The sequence below is a fragment of the Uranotaenia lowii genome, chromosome 2, assembly GCF_029784155.1.
Source record: "Uranotaenia lowii strain MFRU-FL chromosome 2, ASM2978415v1, whole genome shotgun sequence".
NCBI lineage: Eukaryota > Metazoa > Arthropoda > Insecta > Diptera > Culicidae > Uranotaenia > Uranotaenia lowii.
Genome location: NC_073692.1, coordinates 293,814,957 through 293,832,899, shown reverse-complemented (window position 1 = coordinate 293,832,899; position 17,943 = coordinate 293,814,957). Strand labels below are relative to the sequence as shown.

Sequence of the window (17,943 nt, the reverse complement as noted above, 5' to 3'; positions counted from 1 at the left end):
GAGTAGAAATGTTAAACGATTTTCGTAAATAGACAGGATATTTATTGAAAGAGAAAATAGGAAAATTTAGATAGAAATGAGGAAAATAATTTTGTAATTTTAGATGTAAGTTATCTATTATTTAATTAAAAAAAAAATGTGAAATCTGAAATCTGAATCTGAATTCTTTATTAGAGGTTTGAAATCTGAAATCTGAATCTGAATCTGAAATCTGAAATCTGAATCTGAAATCTGAATCTGAAATCTGAATCTGAAATCTGAAATCTGAATCTGAAATCAGAATCTGAAATCTGAATCTGAAATCTGAATCTGAAATCTCAACCTGAAATCTGAATCTGAAATCTGAAATCTGAAATCTGAATCTGAAATCTGAATCTGAAATCTCAACCTGAAATCTGAATCTGAAATCTGAATCTGAAATCTGAATCTGAAATCTGAATCTGAAATCTGAATCTGAAATCTGAATCTGAAATCTGAATCTGAAATCTGAATCTGAAATCTGAATCTGAAATCTGAATCTGAAATCTGAATCTGAAATCTGAATCTGAAATCTGAATCTGAAATCTGAATCTGAAATCTATTCTGAAATCTGAATCTGAAATCTGAATCTGAAATCTGAATCTGAAATCTGAATCTGAAATCTGAATCTGAAATCTGAATCTGAAATCTGAATCTGAAATCTGAATCTGAAATCTGAATCTGAAATCTGAATCTGAAATCTGGATCTGAAATCTGAATCTGAAATCTGAATCTGAAATCTGATTCTGAAATCTGAATCTGAAATCTGAATCTGAAATCTGAATCTGAAATCTGAATCTGAAATCTGAATCTGAAATTTGAATCTGAAATCTAAATCTGAAATCTGAATCTGAAATCTGAATCTGAATCTGAATCTGAAATCTGAATCTGAAATCTGAATCTGAAATCTGAATCTGAAATCTGAATCTGAAATCTGAATCTGAAATCTGAATCTGAAATCTATTCTGAAATCTGAATCTGAAATCTGAATCTGGAATCTGAATCTGGAATCTGAATCTGAAATCTGAATCTGAAATCTGAATCTGAATCTGAAATCTGAATCTGAAATCTGAATCTGAAATCTGAATCTGAAATCTGAATCTGAAATCTGAATCTGAAATCTGAATCTGAAATCTGAATCTGAAATCTGGATCTGAAATCTGAATCTGAAATCTGAATCTGAAATCTGATTCTGAAATCTGAATCTGAAATCTGAATCTGAAATCTGAATCTGAAATCTGAATCTGAAATCTGAATCTGAAATCTGAATCTGAAATCTGAATCTGAAATCTGAATCTGAAATCTGAATCTGAAATCTGAATCTGAAATCTGAATCTGAAATCTGAATCTGAAATTTGAATCTGAAATCTAAATCTGAAATCTGAATCTGAAATCTGAATCTGAAATCTGAATCTGAAATCTGAATCTGAAATCTGAATCTGAAATCTGAATCTGAAATCTGAATCTGAAATCTGAATCTGAAATCTGAATCTGAAATCTGAATCTGAAATCTGAATCTGAAATCTGAATCTGAATCTGAAATATGAATCTGAAATCTGAAATCTGAATCTGAAATCCGAATCTGAAATCTGAATCTGAAATCTGAGTCTGAAATCTGAATCTGAAATCTGAATCTGAAATCTGAATCTAAATCTGAATCTGACAACTGAATCTGAAATCTGAATCAGAATCCGATATCTGAATCTAGAAAATGCATCTGAAATCCAAATCTGGAGCTGAAAGCTGATTCTAAAATTTAAGGTCGGAACCTGGAAAATGAATCTGAAATTTAAATCTGTACCCAATGATTAGTTATTAAATCTCATTCTAAGCTTGATTAATAAGATGTATTATAAAACCTGGAATTTTTATGTCCAAACTAGAACAACTTTGGTGTTTGTTGTTCGAATCTTGGCTGTAAACCTCGTTCATAGATGCTCCGCATGGATATAATCACGTGCTTTTAAGTATTGCTTACAATGAAAAATCCAAGTAGTTCTTCTTTTTGTGAATTTCATCAAAGCAATCAGAGGGAGTATTTGTTCATAAAGCCTTAAAATTTCAAGTGGACACACGCCAAATTTTTGTCTTTTTAATTTTTTATTCAGAAAAATTGAAAAAAAAACTAAAAATCTCAACAAAAAAAATGGTATGTTCAAAGATTTTTGAAATTTGTTAGATAGTTAATTTTTTCCTCTCAGAGCTTCAGCAATCGTGAAACCATTTCGCTCCATGTTGGTCAAGCTGGAATTCAACTGGGGAATTCCATTTGGGAGCTTTACTGTCTGGAGCATGGAATAAACCGGGATGGGACGGTGAAGATTCAAAGTAATAAGGCAATGCAGGAAGCCAGCCATTTCTGCGGAACGTTCTATCAGCACACCAGCACCGATAAGTACGTTCCCAGGGCAATCTTGGTTGACACGGAACCGGCCGTTGTGGACCAAGTAAGGAATGGTGACTATCGAGAGTTGTTCCATCCGGATAACATGCTCAGTGGAATGGAGGATGCAGCGAACAATTTCGCTCGAGGTCATTACCACATTGGTCGGGAGATGATCGAGGGAACGCTGGAAGTTATTAGACGAATGGCGGAAGAGTCCAACAGTCTGCAAGGGTTCTTCATGTTCCATTCGTTTGGTGGTGGAACTGGGTCTGGTTTCAGTTCGTTGCTAGCTCAAAAGTTGGCGGACAGATTCTCCAAGAAGTGCCGATTGGAGGTGGCTGTCTATCCATCGCCACACATCTGCACGAGTGTCGTTGAACCGTACAATTCAATTCTGACGACTCATCACTCGATGGACCACATAGATTGCACCTTTTTGGTTGACAATCAAGCCATTTATGACATTTGTAACATGAAGTAAGTTTACTGACCCTTTATTTGGTAGGCTCTGACAAAAAATACTTGTCATTTTCATGCAGGTTGAACGTGGATCGTCCTTTATACACCAATTTGAATCGCCTCATTAGCCAAGTGGTGTCAAGCATAACGGCTTCCTTGAGATTTGGAGGAGCCTTGAATGTTGATATGGGCGAGTTCCAAACTAACTTGGTCCCTTACCCAAGAATTCATTTTCCAGTGGCTTCGTACTCCCCGGTGGTTCCAGTCGAGAAGGCAAATCATGCATGTAAGATTTAGAATTTAAAAAAATCACCTAGAAAATGACATTAATTTCTCTGGCAGCAATGACCGTTTCTGATTTGACGTCGCAACTTTTTGAACCGGGAAATCAGATGGTTAGATGTGACCTTAAAGCAGGCAAATATATGGCCTGTTGCATGCTGTATCGGGGAGATGTCGTCCCGAAAGACGTTAACACGGCCATTGCAGCCATTAAAAACAGACGTACGATACGGTTCGTCGATTGGTGTCCTACTGGGTTTAAGGTAAATTTTTCATTAGAAAAGTTCTAACATAAACTCCTAAGCAACAATCTCCCTCAGGTCGGCATCAACGAAAAATGCCCTTTCATGATACCGGAAGGCGATTTGGCGCCCATCCAGCGGGGTGTTTCGATGCTGGCCTCCAATACGGCAATTGCTGAAGCGTGGCAAAAGTTGGACTACAAGTTCGATTTAATGTACTCGCGGAAGGCCTTCGTTCACTGGTACGAAGCGGAAGGGATGGAGGAATCGATGTTTGCGGAAGCTCGAGAAAACTTGGCGGTACTGGAAAAGGACTACGAGGAAGCTTCCAAAGATTGCGACTACTCGGAGGTTCAGCTGGAGCCGTCGGAAGACGAATTTTGAGGCCAACACATTTTTAGCCGGACCAGTTTATTTTAAACTTCGTGTAAACTCAGTATTTTTTTTTTAAGAAAACCAGAAAAGATATAGAATAGAAAATCGAATCTTTTAGCTTTCAGGTAGATACAAGCATAAACCTTGAAAAAAATCCTGCGAACTTAAATAAAACTGCATGTGCCGGAAAAGGCATATTACTAAAAACAGTTTTTAAGATTTTCCTGATCTTACGTTCTTGATTGTTTATGTTTTATTTGAAATTTTCGCTAATTTTTCAGTTATTCGTATTGAAATTTAGATGCTTCTAAATGCTTTTCGAGTCTGGATGCTCTTAAACAGTTCTCTATCTGTTGATTTGCGAATATTTTTTCTCGCTAATTTTTTATTGAGCTATCCGCTAGCTAGAAAGTTCCGCTAATTTCAATTTTGCTAAGAGCAAGTTCACTCATGTTTGGAGAAAGTTGTAGAAATTTTGACACTTTTAGCATAGACTAATTAGTCTGTGCTTTTAGCACATTTTGAAAACCTTATCATGCAAAAACGTTTTTAAGACCTGAGGCCTTCATGTTTTTTTTACAACACGTGTGATGTAAAATAGCAATATTTCCATCACATACGGCTGAAATAGAAACAGTGCTGTAAAAGAATACAACACGCAAATATCTTGAAAACTTTTTTACATGGTGAAGTTTTCAAAATTTGCTACAAGTGTCAAAATTTCTACCACTTTTTCCCAACACGAGTGAACTTGCTCTGATTGAGGAACGCTGAATTTTGAGATCTTGATACACCGAAAAAATTCTTCACATGACCGCTACGTGAAAATGTATATAGATTTTTGCCACCATGAAAATCATGTGAAACCTACGTGAATTTCAGGTAGCAAACAGAGCTCGCGCAGCAAGCAAAACTCACGTAATTTTCATATGAGTTGTACGTGAATTAAACGTAGATCGAATGTGGGTAGGGATTCGTTCTGCTACGTGCAATTCACGTACACCCAAAAGAATAAAGAAATTTTTTCTACGGGATTTTTCACGTAAACTATGATTTTGCTGCATAATATCGATTCTACGTGTGTTTTTAGTAAACACAGTGTGTAACGGAAGCCCTGGTAGTAACGACTTTACTTCCACATAATTGTTGCATGAATTTCACGTAAAGTCTGAATGATTTAAATCCGTTTTGTGCGTTTGTCTTAAGCGTGTGGTTGTAAATTCTTATTAGAAATGGGAATTGTCAGCCAACTGATTTCGTTAGCTATTGTAAAATTTCGTATCTAATGGAACTGTGGATTCAGCTTCGTCTTTTTGGTAAGTGATAATGATGCTTATGATAATCATGAATTCATTTTCGTTTTTCATCCCCTTCTTGCAATGGACACAACTCCTCTTTCGTTGAACCTGGTGACGATCGCTCGTTTTTAGTTGGACTGTACGGAAAAGATGTTCAACAAAATATATGAACGCAACAAAGGTGATTTATTTTTTATTTCAATGATATTTTTTTAATTAGGAATTGCAGGAATTGAAGGAAAAGTGATAAAATTGGTGTGAAAATAAAGTTTATTCTCAATTAAATTTGGTTTTATTTTTTATCATAATAAACAAAATGAAAATACAAAGTTAAACAACATTAATTTCATTCCTATACTAAAAATATTCCCAGTAGCTTTTACAAATACACGGCGTAGAACGTACTAAAAATTCACGTAAATTGTGGGTGAGTTCCATGAAGCACGAATTCTTACAGGGACGCGTTTACGCATTTTTTTTCGTAGCATTTACGTGAAAATCATTTAGATAAAAATTATGTAGCTTTTCACGTAGCCGCTACGTGCAGATTATTTTGGGTGTAGATTTCATTGTAATAAAGCTTAGTTCTTTTAGAAATGGGACAGTTACGAATGCCTGTATCTCAAAAACTATTCGTTTGAACGAAATAGTTTCTATGAAGAAAATGAAGGTAATGTTATGATCTTTCATGAAAAAATTTGAAAAAAAATATTTACTGTTTTTTGTTAAGGAAATTTCTACTTTATTTTTGGTATCTCCCATTGGCCGGCGCACACTTTTCTCAGTCATGGTATTGATCAGTTTCTTCAACTTATACTTCGTAAAATCTATATTTTAGGTGGCTTCACCTTCCTTCTTCAATTTCTGATACTTTTCGGTCCAATACTTCTCTTTTAAAAGAAACTGGAAGCATTTCAGTGAATATACAGTTGTTTCGAAATGAACAAATTTGATTATTTTTGATCACATTTTTTAACGTTTTGTTTTTTGTACCGGTTTAACAGCTTAAGAGCTTTGGAACTATCAAAAAATGGTTGTTTGAGGTTGGGTTTCAATGAGTCATCACTAGGCAACACTTTCAGCTTATCGGAGAAAATTGTTTTGGACATTTCAGCGATCTACCCTTAGTTTTTCGTTTATTGAAAATTAAAAAGGCTGGTATGAGACTTGACTTCCTTGATGACCCTTAACCGTTGTTGCCGATCATGTGCTTCACTCCAATACTTGATTTGAACTTTGTGGACATTATTGACAGTGTTTGCATACTTATCCACCACAAAAACTCGGTAATTCTTTGAATAATCAACGGTTTTGTCAGCTATCAATTTGATAATGACGAATTTTAAAGGAAACTGTGCAAAATTATTTTTTTCTTTTTCTCTTGCATCGTACATATCTCAAAAACGAGTAAATTTTAAATTTTGAAAAAAATAGGTCGAATAGTACTTTTTACAGGCAACAAAATGCTGTCAAAATTTTTAATATCCAATAACTAGTTAACGAGCTATTAGCAAATGAAAGTGTCCCATTTCTAAAAGAACTAAGCTTTATTAATGTAGGGAGGTTTTTTTTTCGGATATTTCGAATAAAAATGTTTTGATTTCGAAAGTAAACTTTATTTTTCGACAAAATATTTAACATATTTAACACTTGAACAACACTTTTTAACTGACACTTTGTAACTCCACTCATTCATTGAACAAAAATTCGTCGAAAAATGGAATTTGTTCTCCCTCTTAAGAGGTTGCTTGGCCGTTTCAGCTGCCTCAATATCAAATCCTGTGGAAAAAAACAAAGATAACTACTAAACAACAAAACATAATTTTATTACTTAAGAAATGAATATCAGCTTCTCCATAACCCATTTTTTTTGTCTTTATGCACCAACTGTCGGATCTGCGCCATGTTGAAACTGGTATTCCTTCACAAAGATTTTACGTGAATGAGTCGTTCAGGTTTACGTGGACATCACATAGAATGCACCAAATCTCTCAGTACTTGGCGGATCACTGGATTGTCACGTAAAACGAATGTGTCTTTGTTTTGACGGCATTCAACTATATGAATTTCACGTAAGGATCAAGTGATTTTTTATTAACTCCTAAATGGTTAACGTAGACCAAGCAAAAATTCACGTAACGAGTGACTACGTGAATATCCAGGTAAATTTAACATTCCTTTTTCGGTTGAGTGTATACGAAACAGATAATTATTTCCTTAGAGCAAGTTCACTGGTGTTGGGAAAAAGTGGTAGAAATTTTGACATTTGGAGAATTTTACCATGCAAAAATGTTTTCTAGATCTTTGGGCGTTGAAATTTTTTACAGCACTGTTTCTATTTCAGCCGTATGTGATAGAAATATTGCTATTTTTGCATCACAGCATGCGAAACTACAACACGGGTTGTTAAAAAACTTGAAGGCCACAGATCTTGAGAATGTTTTTGCATGGCAAAATTTTCAAAATGTGCTAAAAGTGACAAAATTTCTACCACTTTTTCTCACTTTTATATTTACCAATATATACCTCGGATGATATAAAACATCGGGAAAGGTAAAGGGTTTTTAATGTGTTTTTTATGTTGTCGTCAGATGTTTAGCTTTTCCAAAGTAGTCCTTCCATCGACTAAGAGGAGTTCTGATGTATTGAAGTAGATGATTGTATACATTTAGGGGTAAAAAGTTTAATGCGCGGAAAATAACAAAACGGTAAAGTTTACCGACAAAGCAAGATGAACCTTCGTGGAAGCCAAAAAGGAAACTTCTACATCTTCGAGGTGAAACTCATCTCACAGCGAGGTAAAGTTTATCTGAATCGAGCTGAAAAAAAAATCACCTAGAAAAAAGGTAAATCAAAAAAGGTAAATCTTACCTCGTAGCGAGGTACAGTTCAGCCAGTGATTGAAATCATAAACCTCCTCTTTAGAGGCATTAAAAACACGACCTGAGACCTCGCATAGCAAGACTTCAGACGATACATATACATTATTTCAAACCCTCCCCTCATGAGGAGCATCTTCTCCGAGAGACACTATTCGTTTGCTGCTGCAACCAGACTCTCTCTCAACATTTGGTTGCTACACGATGCAGGTAAATTAAAGTTAAGAAAGGTAAAATTTACCTTTTTGCTAGGTGAATTGAAAAAGGTAAAGTTTACCAAGAAAGATAAAAAGGGCATAACGATCACCCGGGGCAAAATAAGCACTCCTCTTTTCTACAAAAGTACTTATTTTCTGAAATAATTTTTCATGAGGATATGTTCCGTACTTCCTATAGTATTAATTTTTCACAAAAAAATGGAATCTTCTTATCATGTTTACAGAAATATTTAAAAAAAACCAGATCTAGGTTGTCTAGTGACGAACATATAATTTTTAGCACCACGAAATAAGCTTAATCGGAGCACGATGAGCGTTTTCTGCCGTATAATCTAGCGGACCAACTACGAGATATCTCGGTTTTTCGCTTGACGCGCGTGCGCTTCACTGAGAAACATAATTCAAATATGATACATTTTATGAAGAAACTTTATTCTAGATAATTGTACACATCACTTTCGATAACTCAAAGGTAGTAAATTTAAAGAATTTGGTTCAGTTGGTTCAGAGATAGGGAATACCATATTTTGGTGTTTCTGGGCTACGAATTCTTCACGATCTTTAATGTGTTAATATAATTTTTAAAATGTCTTCGAAATTCGCGTTTTTTTTCAAATTTCAGTTAGCGATTAACGCTATGAATTTAATTCTTTTCGTTTTTGGATTGTTTTTTTTTCGGTGATTCAATGAATTAACTGCCGTGTAGTTTACGTTTCGGTTTACTTATTTTATCTTCAGAAACTAATAGCTTTTTTGCACCCGCTGGAGCGGTCACATTGTTTTTTTTTCTAGTCACTGTTGATGCTGCTGCTGCTGCGGCTAGCTGTCGAAAATAAGTAAACTGAAACGTAAACTACACGGCAGTTAATTCATTGAATCATCGAAAAAAAATCAATCCAAAAACGAGAAAATACAGTCTGCTTCATTTAATATTGGAACAAATTCTTTTGCTCATTGTGGCGCTCCTAGTGGACGGATTTGGAAACTTTTTTCACCCACGTGTCGGGAAATTCATTACCTTTCACCATGTATTTATGTCATAACACCAAACGATAGCATTTTGTAAACAACCGCCATGGAAGCCGAACGGAGAGATCAAATTGTGCACAGTTTTCTTGAAAATCCATTGTTGTCGGCATCGAAGCTAGCTAAACAGCTTAAAATGCCCAGAAATACCGTATGGCGTGTTATCAAGCAGTACAAGGAAACATTGACGACGGCTCGGAAGCCGCATTCGAAGCGTCGGAGTGGAACTGTCGACCGGAAACTGCGTGGGAAAGTCATCAAGGCCGTCAAGAGGAATCCCAATCTTTCAGACCGCGATTTGGCCAATAAGTTCCAGGCCGCTCACAGTACGGTGCGACGAATTCGTCTCCGGGAAGGAATAAGGTCATTCCGAGCCAGCAAACAGCCAAATCGGACGCTGAAGCAGAACAATGTGGCCAGAATCCGTGCTCGAAAGCTGTACGACCAAGTGCTGACCAAGTTCAGCGGATGTATTCTGATGGACGATGAGACCTACGTGAAGGCGTACTTTGGGCAAATCCCAGGTCAAAAATTTTATTTGGCGACGGCTCGGGGGGATGTACCTGCAAAATTTAAGTTCGTGTTTGCGGATAAATTCGCCCGCAAGTACATGATTTGGCAGGGGATATGCAGTTGTGGACAGAAATCCAAAGTCTTTCTCACTGACAAGACAATGACATCAGAAGTCTACAAAAAAGAGTGCCTACAGAAACGGATTCTGGCCGGACCTCGCAAGCTGCCATTACAGCAAAACGGTTATGGAATGGTACGCAACGATCGGGGTCAACGTAATACCGAAGGACCTCAACTCAACCCCCCAAACTGCCCCCAGTTCCGGCCGATAGAGAAATACTGGGCAATCACGAAGCGGAGGCTTAAGGCAAAGGGAAAACTTGTTAGGAACATGACTCAAATGAAGAACTGGTGGAATCAAATCGCCAAAACGGTGGACGAAAAGGGTGTGCGCCGCCTAATGTGCCGTATTACGGGAAAAGTACGAGAATTTCTTCGAAACAGCAATGAATAATTTTTATTCATTTAATTTTTTTTTATGAAAGAGTAAAGAAAATGCTACATTTGTATGAAAAACAAATTATGAATTCGTTAATAAATGACTGAACTACACGCAATTGTTTGTGTTCCAATATTAAATGAAGCAGACTTTAACAACAACGGTGACTTAAACATTTAAAGAATTAGAGATTTTAAACTTTCGTTCAACATTTACCGATATCTCTTTGTGAACATAGCCTTATTGTTTTGAAAATTCGCATAGTTGGTCTTTCCATGCCACTGATATTTGAAAAAACACTCACAATTTATTCAATCAGCATCTCTGTCATGAGCTGCATTCATCATATGAAGCTTAACCCTTTCCTTCCCACGGGGTTTTTCACGTTTTAAAAATAGAAATATTGATTTACAGCTTAAGTTCTAGAACAAAAGATGCATAATTGAATCCTACTTTAATGATCCTTTCGATAAATTTGGGTTTTGAGGTGGATCATATGTGCTCCATTGGGAAGATAACAACATATAGGGTGTAAATGAAAAACAGGAAATAATTGCAAAAAAACATGGAATTTCATCACTTCATTGATCACAAACTAAAACGATCCTATTAGATAAAAAAATCCTTTGGTATATGCATCCCTCGAAAGTCTATTTATTGAAATATTTGAAATTTTCATTTTTGCCTTGAACAATGGCCGCCATGACACTTTGCGAAAGGAAAACAAAACATGCCGTTTTTCGAGAAAATCACGAGCTTTTACAAATATTTCGAGTTATGTGGTCATTTAAGCAGATGAAATAACTATCCTGAAGCTAATTTTTTTGTTGTCGATGAATGATTTTCATGAGTATTGATAAGAAGCTTCACAAGAAGAAAAGTACGTTTCGTTCCCAGTGTATCACCAGTGATCCACTTTACTTACTCAAAAATTTATATGTTTTAGTTGAAATCTAAGTAAACCATCATTTGATTCTGCTTGCATAAGCAACCTTCTGCACGTCAGTATTTTTATTTGAAGGAAATTATAAAAACTTGTCAAGTTATTGAACAACAAATGAAGACTTGATTTAAATTCGAAAAAAATCCGACTTTTTTGCAGCTTTTGATCTGCCAAGCAAAATCTAGCGAACTGATTTTCTTCAAACTTTGTGTAATGTTTCTTCACTCATATCTACACATTCGGTGAAAAATTGGTGTTGATCCAAAGCGCCCAGTTCAAATGCGAGCTGTGCAAAGTTGTGGATCACCTGTGCTACCATGGGAAGGAAAGGGTTAATCTACAATGCTGTCTTTCTCAGCTATAGATAAAAAATGAGCAAAATACAATAGCACAAATAAATAATTTCTAAAATTGTTTAAACTGCTGATTTTTAAAACTAGTTGAAATTTAATGTTTTACTTAATTGTTTAGCTTTACAAAATGTTACGAAGTAACATTTAGTTGGAACATGATTTTTGAATTGCATTGAGTTTTCCCCGAGAAAGCCTATTTCTACTAATATTTTCGGACCCATCACTATCGCACACACACACACACACACACACACACACTTAAGAGTAACATGCAACACAGTAAAGTTTGTAATAATTTAATACGGAGATCTCCCCCTTTAATTGAAACCAATTATTTGCACTCGCTACTCACACTCCGGTTTCGGCCGCCTTGTTAATCTTTTTCTGCTGCTCCAGCAAACGGAAATATTGCTTTAACTGCCATTCGAACTCACTGGGCAGCTGGAGTTTAACTTTTTCCCCCGGTATCGTACATCCAAATGCCCCAACTTTTCGGTTCCGAAGAACCTCCTCGAGGACCAAAATCTCTCGCAGAAGCCTGGGGTAAACCGAAAAAATATCCGCTCGACTAACGTAGAAAAGATGGTCGGCACACATTTTCCCGCACTAGTTTGCACCGGGGTTTAGGCTCACTCCATTACTATTTATAACTTTCAACGGTTCACACAAAACTTTACCCGATTGTCTAACTCCAGGCGCGACCGATCCGATACACTTCACGGCTACTAGTGAACAGACTGCACTTTCCAAACACCCAAAAGGCTAAACTTCGTCCCGGGCGAAAGCCGAATCGTGGATTGTGTAATCCCCATCAATCCTTGAACCCACTTCCCTTCTCGACGCGGTTACTAGCTTCTCGCGGCGAAGGAATGCTTGCAGCTTTCCAGGGGCACTTCCAGACATACTTGTAGGTTTCCTGCATACATAACTTCGCGTTCCTCGCCAGAACCTCGTGGCCTCTTCCCATAAATTCGAAATAATTTGAATACCTACATCAAACATCCGCCGCTGAGCAAGCAGGCAGCCCAGGTCCTTTCTCCTCACCTCATAGTATAGTAGCAAAGCAGGACCTCCTCCTTCATCACGCAAGAAGCGTCATCATCGTCGTACCAGGAGCGACAGCCCCAGAGAAGAGGACTTTCTCCTCTACGTCCTTCTCGCGTGCACGTGGAACATTATTGTTTCGTTTCGGTTCCCTTTACGAGGCGGATTAACGGCGGCCCGGAGCTCGGATTACGGAAACGGGCAGGAGTAGCTGGCTGTCGTCACCGTTGCACATTGGGACCCATAAATCCGTGATTATAATTACGTAAGCAAGCAGCATAACTGAAGCTACTAGACACAACAGAAGTTGTGGAGTATGTATCCGATATTGCTTTCGGATAGAATGTGAAATCATGACTAAAACGGATTTCCGATGGTTACTCCATCCGTGTGCGTGCGTGTGAGTGGTGTCTTCCGGAAGCGCCGGCCGTGTGAAATGGGGGCGTTATTCTTTGGATGCCCACGGTAATGGGAGTTTAAAATACTTTAACATCTAATGATACCTACTTCATGCTAATGATAGCTATAGGGTGATACCTTGCGTGATTCTACGTTTGTGATTTCGATCCCACTTGTTTTCAGAACTCACATATGAGAAAGATAATTCAAATTGTTCCTTAATGAGATGAATCGGGGCAAAAATTACAAAAACTTGTTGTGATTAAAGTTATGTTTGTTGATTAATTTATCGGCCTTATCGGTGAAAATTATGTTTTTATATTAAAAACATTTCAATCAAGGCCGTGCGAAGGGGGGGGGGGGGTGGTAAAGGGGTTTAATCCCCCCCCCCATGGAGATTTTTTCGATTCCAGTTTTCAGTACAAAAAAATGAATTTACCGGAAAATCAACTGATCCCAAAAGGTGTTAAAAAATAAGTGTTTACAAACATGTCAGTAAATTGGCTTGCCTCCGGCGGAATTTAGTCATAAATCAATCTCTTGGCATGAGACGACTCTATATGACGTTCACTAATCTAATCAACTGTAGATTTTGATATGCAATTCATTTGTTCTTTTGAAATTCAAATCTTGACACACAAAAACCTTAACTCGTCTTTGGAACGGGTGTTTACTAAGAAGTGTAACTAAAATTTGAAAACAACCATTCAAAAATACAAATTCTAAGTATCACAAGTTGGTAACCATGTGACAGGTGTTGAATACTCACGATAGTCAACAAATTTAGTAAAATGAAACAAAAACCTAGTATCGATGACTTCATAACACATCACTTTGATTATAAAAAAAGGGAAAAAGTTATCTCAAATTTTGTGCTGGAATGAAATATTTCTCAAGAAACCAATTTCAGCCTCAATTGTATTTCGTGTTTATCATTCTTCTGAATCCTTAACTCCATATTCAAAATATTTTTGATAAATTACTCAAGGCCTCAAATTTAACATTTATCCTAGGTGCAAAGAATTTAAAAGCTTATTTTGATTAATTTGGGTGCCTTGAATCCAAATATGCAAAAAGGTTTTTGTCTAATAGCTTTGGTTTTTAAAATCACTTTTGAAAATAATTAAAAATCATTTAGAAATTTCGACGTTGCGACCAGGTTTGTTGGTCTTTTTCAAGTAGAGTTGTACCGAATATTCGGTCGGCCGAATATTCGGCGCCGAATACCGCCAAAAAACCGTTGAGCCGAATATTCGGCTCACCGAAAAGTTGAGTCAGGTATTCGGCCGAATAGGCCGAAAAGGCCGAATATTTATTTTTCAAATTTTATACACTAACAGACTTGTCAAATTTTTCAACTGATGTTGGTTAATTTATAAAATATCCAAAAGTAATGTTGAAAAAGCTAGAAATTCATCAATAACTTATGGTTTCAGTGAAAGATCTTAGGTGTATTCGTGTATATTCAACTGTTGCTAGCTTTATACTTTGATTACCGTTTATTCCAGATATTTTTTATGTATCCAGGCTTGTCCATGAATCCAATAAAAAATTCGAGAAAAGTCCAATCTGACCGGGTTGGCCCGATATTGTTTAAAACTTTTCGGATTTAACCCGGGTGTATTCAGATTATTTGATAAGTCAAATAAGTACTCATATTTCACTTTAAAGTTTTTTAGATTCAGCGTTCAGAAACGATTTGTCAGAGTAATCCTTAGATAGGGTTTTAACACTGCTGCTGTGATTCGATAAAAACTTTAAACTTCAATTAATTTACTTTCTTTTTCCTCTTGTACGTTTGAGAATTAAGCCAATAGAATCTGTAGAGATATGTTCTTTTTTTACGAATTTTGCAGAAAACCGTTCAGACCCGGCCGTGTGGATACATTTGGTAGAAAATGTGGTATGCTTAAAGTCAAAGATCATCGTTTTTTCGGCAACTATTTTGAAAACATCTAGCTAAAATTCGACATTCATCAGATTCAAGAATAAATAAGCAATTTCAAATAGCATGGAACATGTTTTGACATGTTTTGTCCCAGATTTCACTGGAACCCAATCTCTTTGGTGATAAACGTCCTAGAAGCAACAATTCATCTGATGTTCTTTAAGTTATTGGTGACATTTTGAAAATCAAAAAGACTTCTACTTAAAGAAGATCTAATTTATTATACATCTGGTTGAAAATAATCGATTCAAAAACATAAGGAGCATTAAGATGGAAGAAAAAGAAGAAAATGAAATCTTCGCTTTAAAATTTCTATCAAAAACTAAACAGAATATTAGACCGAATATTCGGCCGAATATTCGTTTGGCCGAATAGTTGAAAACGTTAATATTCGGTATTCGGCCGTTCGCCGAATACCACTATTCGGTACATCTCTATTTTCAAGGGAACTAGAAGTTTTATTACAAATTACTGTTGTAAGCGTTGTTAATAATTTATAAAATGTAGTGTTGTAACTCACTTTGCTGTCTGTTGTTTTTGTCGATTTCGTTTTAGTCCAACGGCTAGGAGTCCATTGATTGCTGCTCGTCTGTTATAAATGTACAATTGTTATCTGTTTCATGTTCATACATACATTGATAAAAATATCTTACATATTTCAACGGATGGAACGAAAAAGTTTTCATCCGTATCACTATGGTCACACTGTTAACGTTCGGTTTCCACACTCCATCTTAATTCAAACCGAACGTTAACAGTGTGACCATAGTGATACGGATGAAAACTTTTTCGTTCCATCCGTTGAAATATGTAAGATATTTTAATCAATGTATGTATGAACATGAAACAGATAACAATTGTACATTTATAACAAACGAGCAGCAATCAATGGACTCCTAGCCGTTGGACTAAAACGAAATCGACAAAAACAACAGACACCAAAGTGAGTTACAACACTACATTTCACAAATCATTAACAACGCTCAAAACAATGATTTGAAATAAAATTTCTAGTTCCCTTGAATAAGACCAACAAATCTGGTCGAAACGTCGGGTATTTCAAAAACCATCGTTGTTTGATCTACATCCAAGACCGAAAAAGCCAAAATTAAATTACTATATATCATCCCCGGTCGAACACATAAACCTAACCTCAAATTATATACTATACTACTGCTATCTTAGAACCTGTAAAAATCCGGGCATTTTATTTCAAAATTGTCGTCCAAAATCCGGGCAATATCCGAAAAATTTTGTCAAAATTTACTTATCAAAAATCAAGAAAAAAAACTTTTTAATTTTTTTATCTAAATTATTCAGCAGATTCTGATTCGTTTTCAAAAAAACCTTTCATGAGTATATTTATGTAACTTGCTCATTTTTTTCATAATTTTAACATAAATTTAATTAATTTTACAGTCAAACTTTTTTAATTTTCTTAGAATAATTTTTAATAAGTTTCTCATTGTTTTTCAATTTTGTGTTTTTGTGCTCTGAAGAAAAAAAAACATAGTTCTACCTTTTGTTTTTAAGGACCCAATATTTCACTTGACGGCTACAAAATATTTCGAAATTTATTATTTTAATTTTCATCAGTTTCTTATTGATCATTCCATAAATCATCCATTTCCCAACCTTCACTTTGGCAGAAAAAGTTGTCCATGATGAATTGAACATGTTTTTTTTTTAAATATAATAGTGTACTTCAAAAAAGAAAAGTCTGATAACTGGAAGAATTTGAATATAAAAAATATATTTTATATCTGATTTTGATCACTGGAACTCTTGAAATAATATTGATATTTTTCTTTGCATCAAATTAAATTTAATCATCAAGTAGTTATATGTTATGAATAAATTCTATCAAGTTCAAAATGGATTGTTTTCCTCAATCATGATTGTACAATTCAAATCGTGAATAAATATTTCTTAAAGTTCAAAATAATACAGAAGAATTTTTAAATCAAGCCTTTAATTGAAAATGAAGAAAACGGAACGTTGATTAAGACGAATTAATTTAGTCTTGCTGAATAATTTTAAATCATGATTATTTTTTTACCTGGTCTGAAATTTATTTTTGAATTCGGATCTAGATTTATTTAAATCTGGGTGAGTTTTATAATTGTTTTTCTATGATTCTTATGTCCGAAGCATTAAATTCTGGGTTTTAAACCAATTTTTTTCTGTGTTTTCGGAAAAATTGAACATAGGGGAAAAGTTCATATAACGCCCCATGTGGCTAATACGCGCCACCCTTATTTTGAAGAATCTGAAGCATTTTAAGCCTGCAAAATATTACCAATTTGTTCTAAATGCTGTGATTGGTCATGGCAAGTATGAATTTTTCCCTTAAAATGCTGCTGTGTCGTGATAATTTCACAATTTAGGTTTTTCTTCATTTCGATCTAAATTTTAAAACACTTTCAATAAGGTGTCACCAAGCAGAGAAAAACGAATAAGACAATATTTTCTGACACATCGATAGAGGAGAATCTAAACTACGATTTAATGCTAAAAAAATATACCGAACTCGCTATGGTATGCTTTTTATGGGTATGTTTTATCACGGCCCATGCGCTCGTTATAACGCGCCAATCGTAGTAGGCTGAAAATAGCATTAATATTTAAAAAAGGCCAATTTTCATTGAAAATGAACAAAAAGTCTAAAACCTTATTTTGAGCGTTAATTCACCCCAAAAAATCTATTTTTGTTATTTTTATAAATTTTGATTAGTCCATTTTGATTTTATTTTCATTCAAAGTGTCTGTAAGTATTGGTGTGTTTTCGGTCTTCGGCTGCTTTCGGGTGTGTTCGGCTGCTAGGCGCGTATTGAATACACGGCGGCGCGTATTTGCAACACAGTTTTGTTCTGTGGCTTTGAATAAGGTTTTTAAAAATCAAGTTTTTGAAGCCACTATAGCAATTTGAGTAATAAAAAATCAAAGGCATTTGTAGAAAACAATTTTCTTCAAAGATTGCACCCATTTTTAACACAATTTGTACGTGGAATACATAGAAAATCAGCGATTCGCTTAGGTGGCGCATAATAGGGCATGTTCC

The 17,943-nt window shown here is 35.5% G+C and overlaps 2 protein-coding genes across 2 annotated transcripts in view; one reads left to right on the top strand and one right to left on the bottom strand.

Annotated features, from left to right (window-relative positions):
- The window catches only part of LOC129744438 (uncharacterized), a 35,248-nt gene extending 23,067 nt beyond the window's left edge, over nt 1–12,181 (bottom strand). The window contains exon 1 of the mRNA XM_055736954.1: nt 11,844–12,181. Coding sequence (XP_055592929.1) covers nt 11,844–12,088 — 245 coding nt within the window. The 5' untranslated portion in view covers nt 12,089–12,181. The remainder of the gene's footprint in view (nt 1–11,843) is intronic.
- Nucleotides 2,015–3,969, top strand: LOC129744439 (tubulin alpha-4 chain-like). Its single transcript, XM_055736955.1, has 5 exons — nt 2,015–2,167; nt 2,220–2,881; nt 2,944–3,149; nt 3,206–3,408; nt 3,466–3,969. The coding sequence occupies exons 1-5, from the start codon at nt 2,165–2,167 to the stop codon at nt 3,769–3,771; spliced, it is 1,380 nt and encodes a 459-aa protein (XP_055592930.1). The 5' UTR covers nt 2,015–2,164; the 3' UTR covers nt 3,772–3,969.
- Nucleotides 12,182–17,943: the final 5,762 nt, after the last annotated feature.

Coding starts and splice junctions, on each gene's coding strand:
- LOC129744439 (XM_055736955.1), top strand. Junction 3,150..3,205: donor CGAGAAGGCAAATCATGCAT/GTAAGATTTAGA, acceptor TTTCTCTGGCAG/CAATGACCGTTTCTGATTTG. Junction 3,409..3,465: donor GGTGTCCTACTGGGTTTAAG/GTAAATTTTTCA, acceptor AATCTCCCTCAG/GTCGGCATCAACGAAAAATG.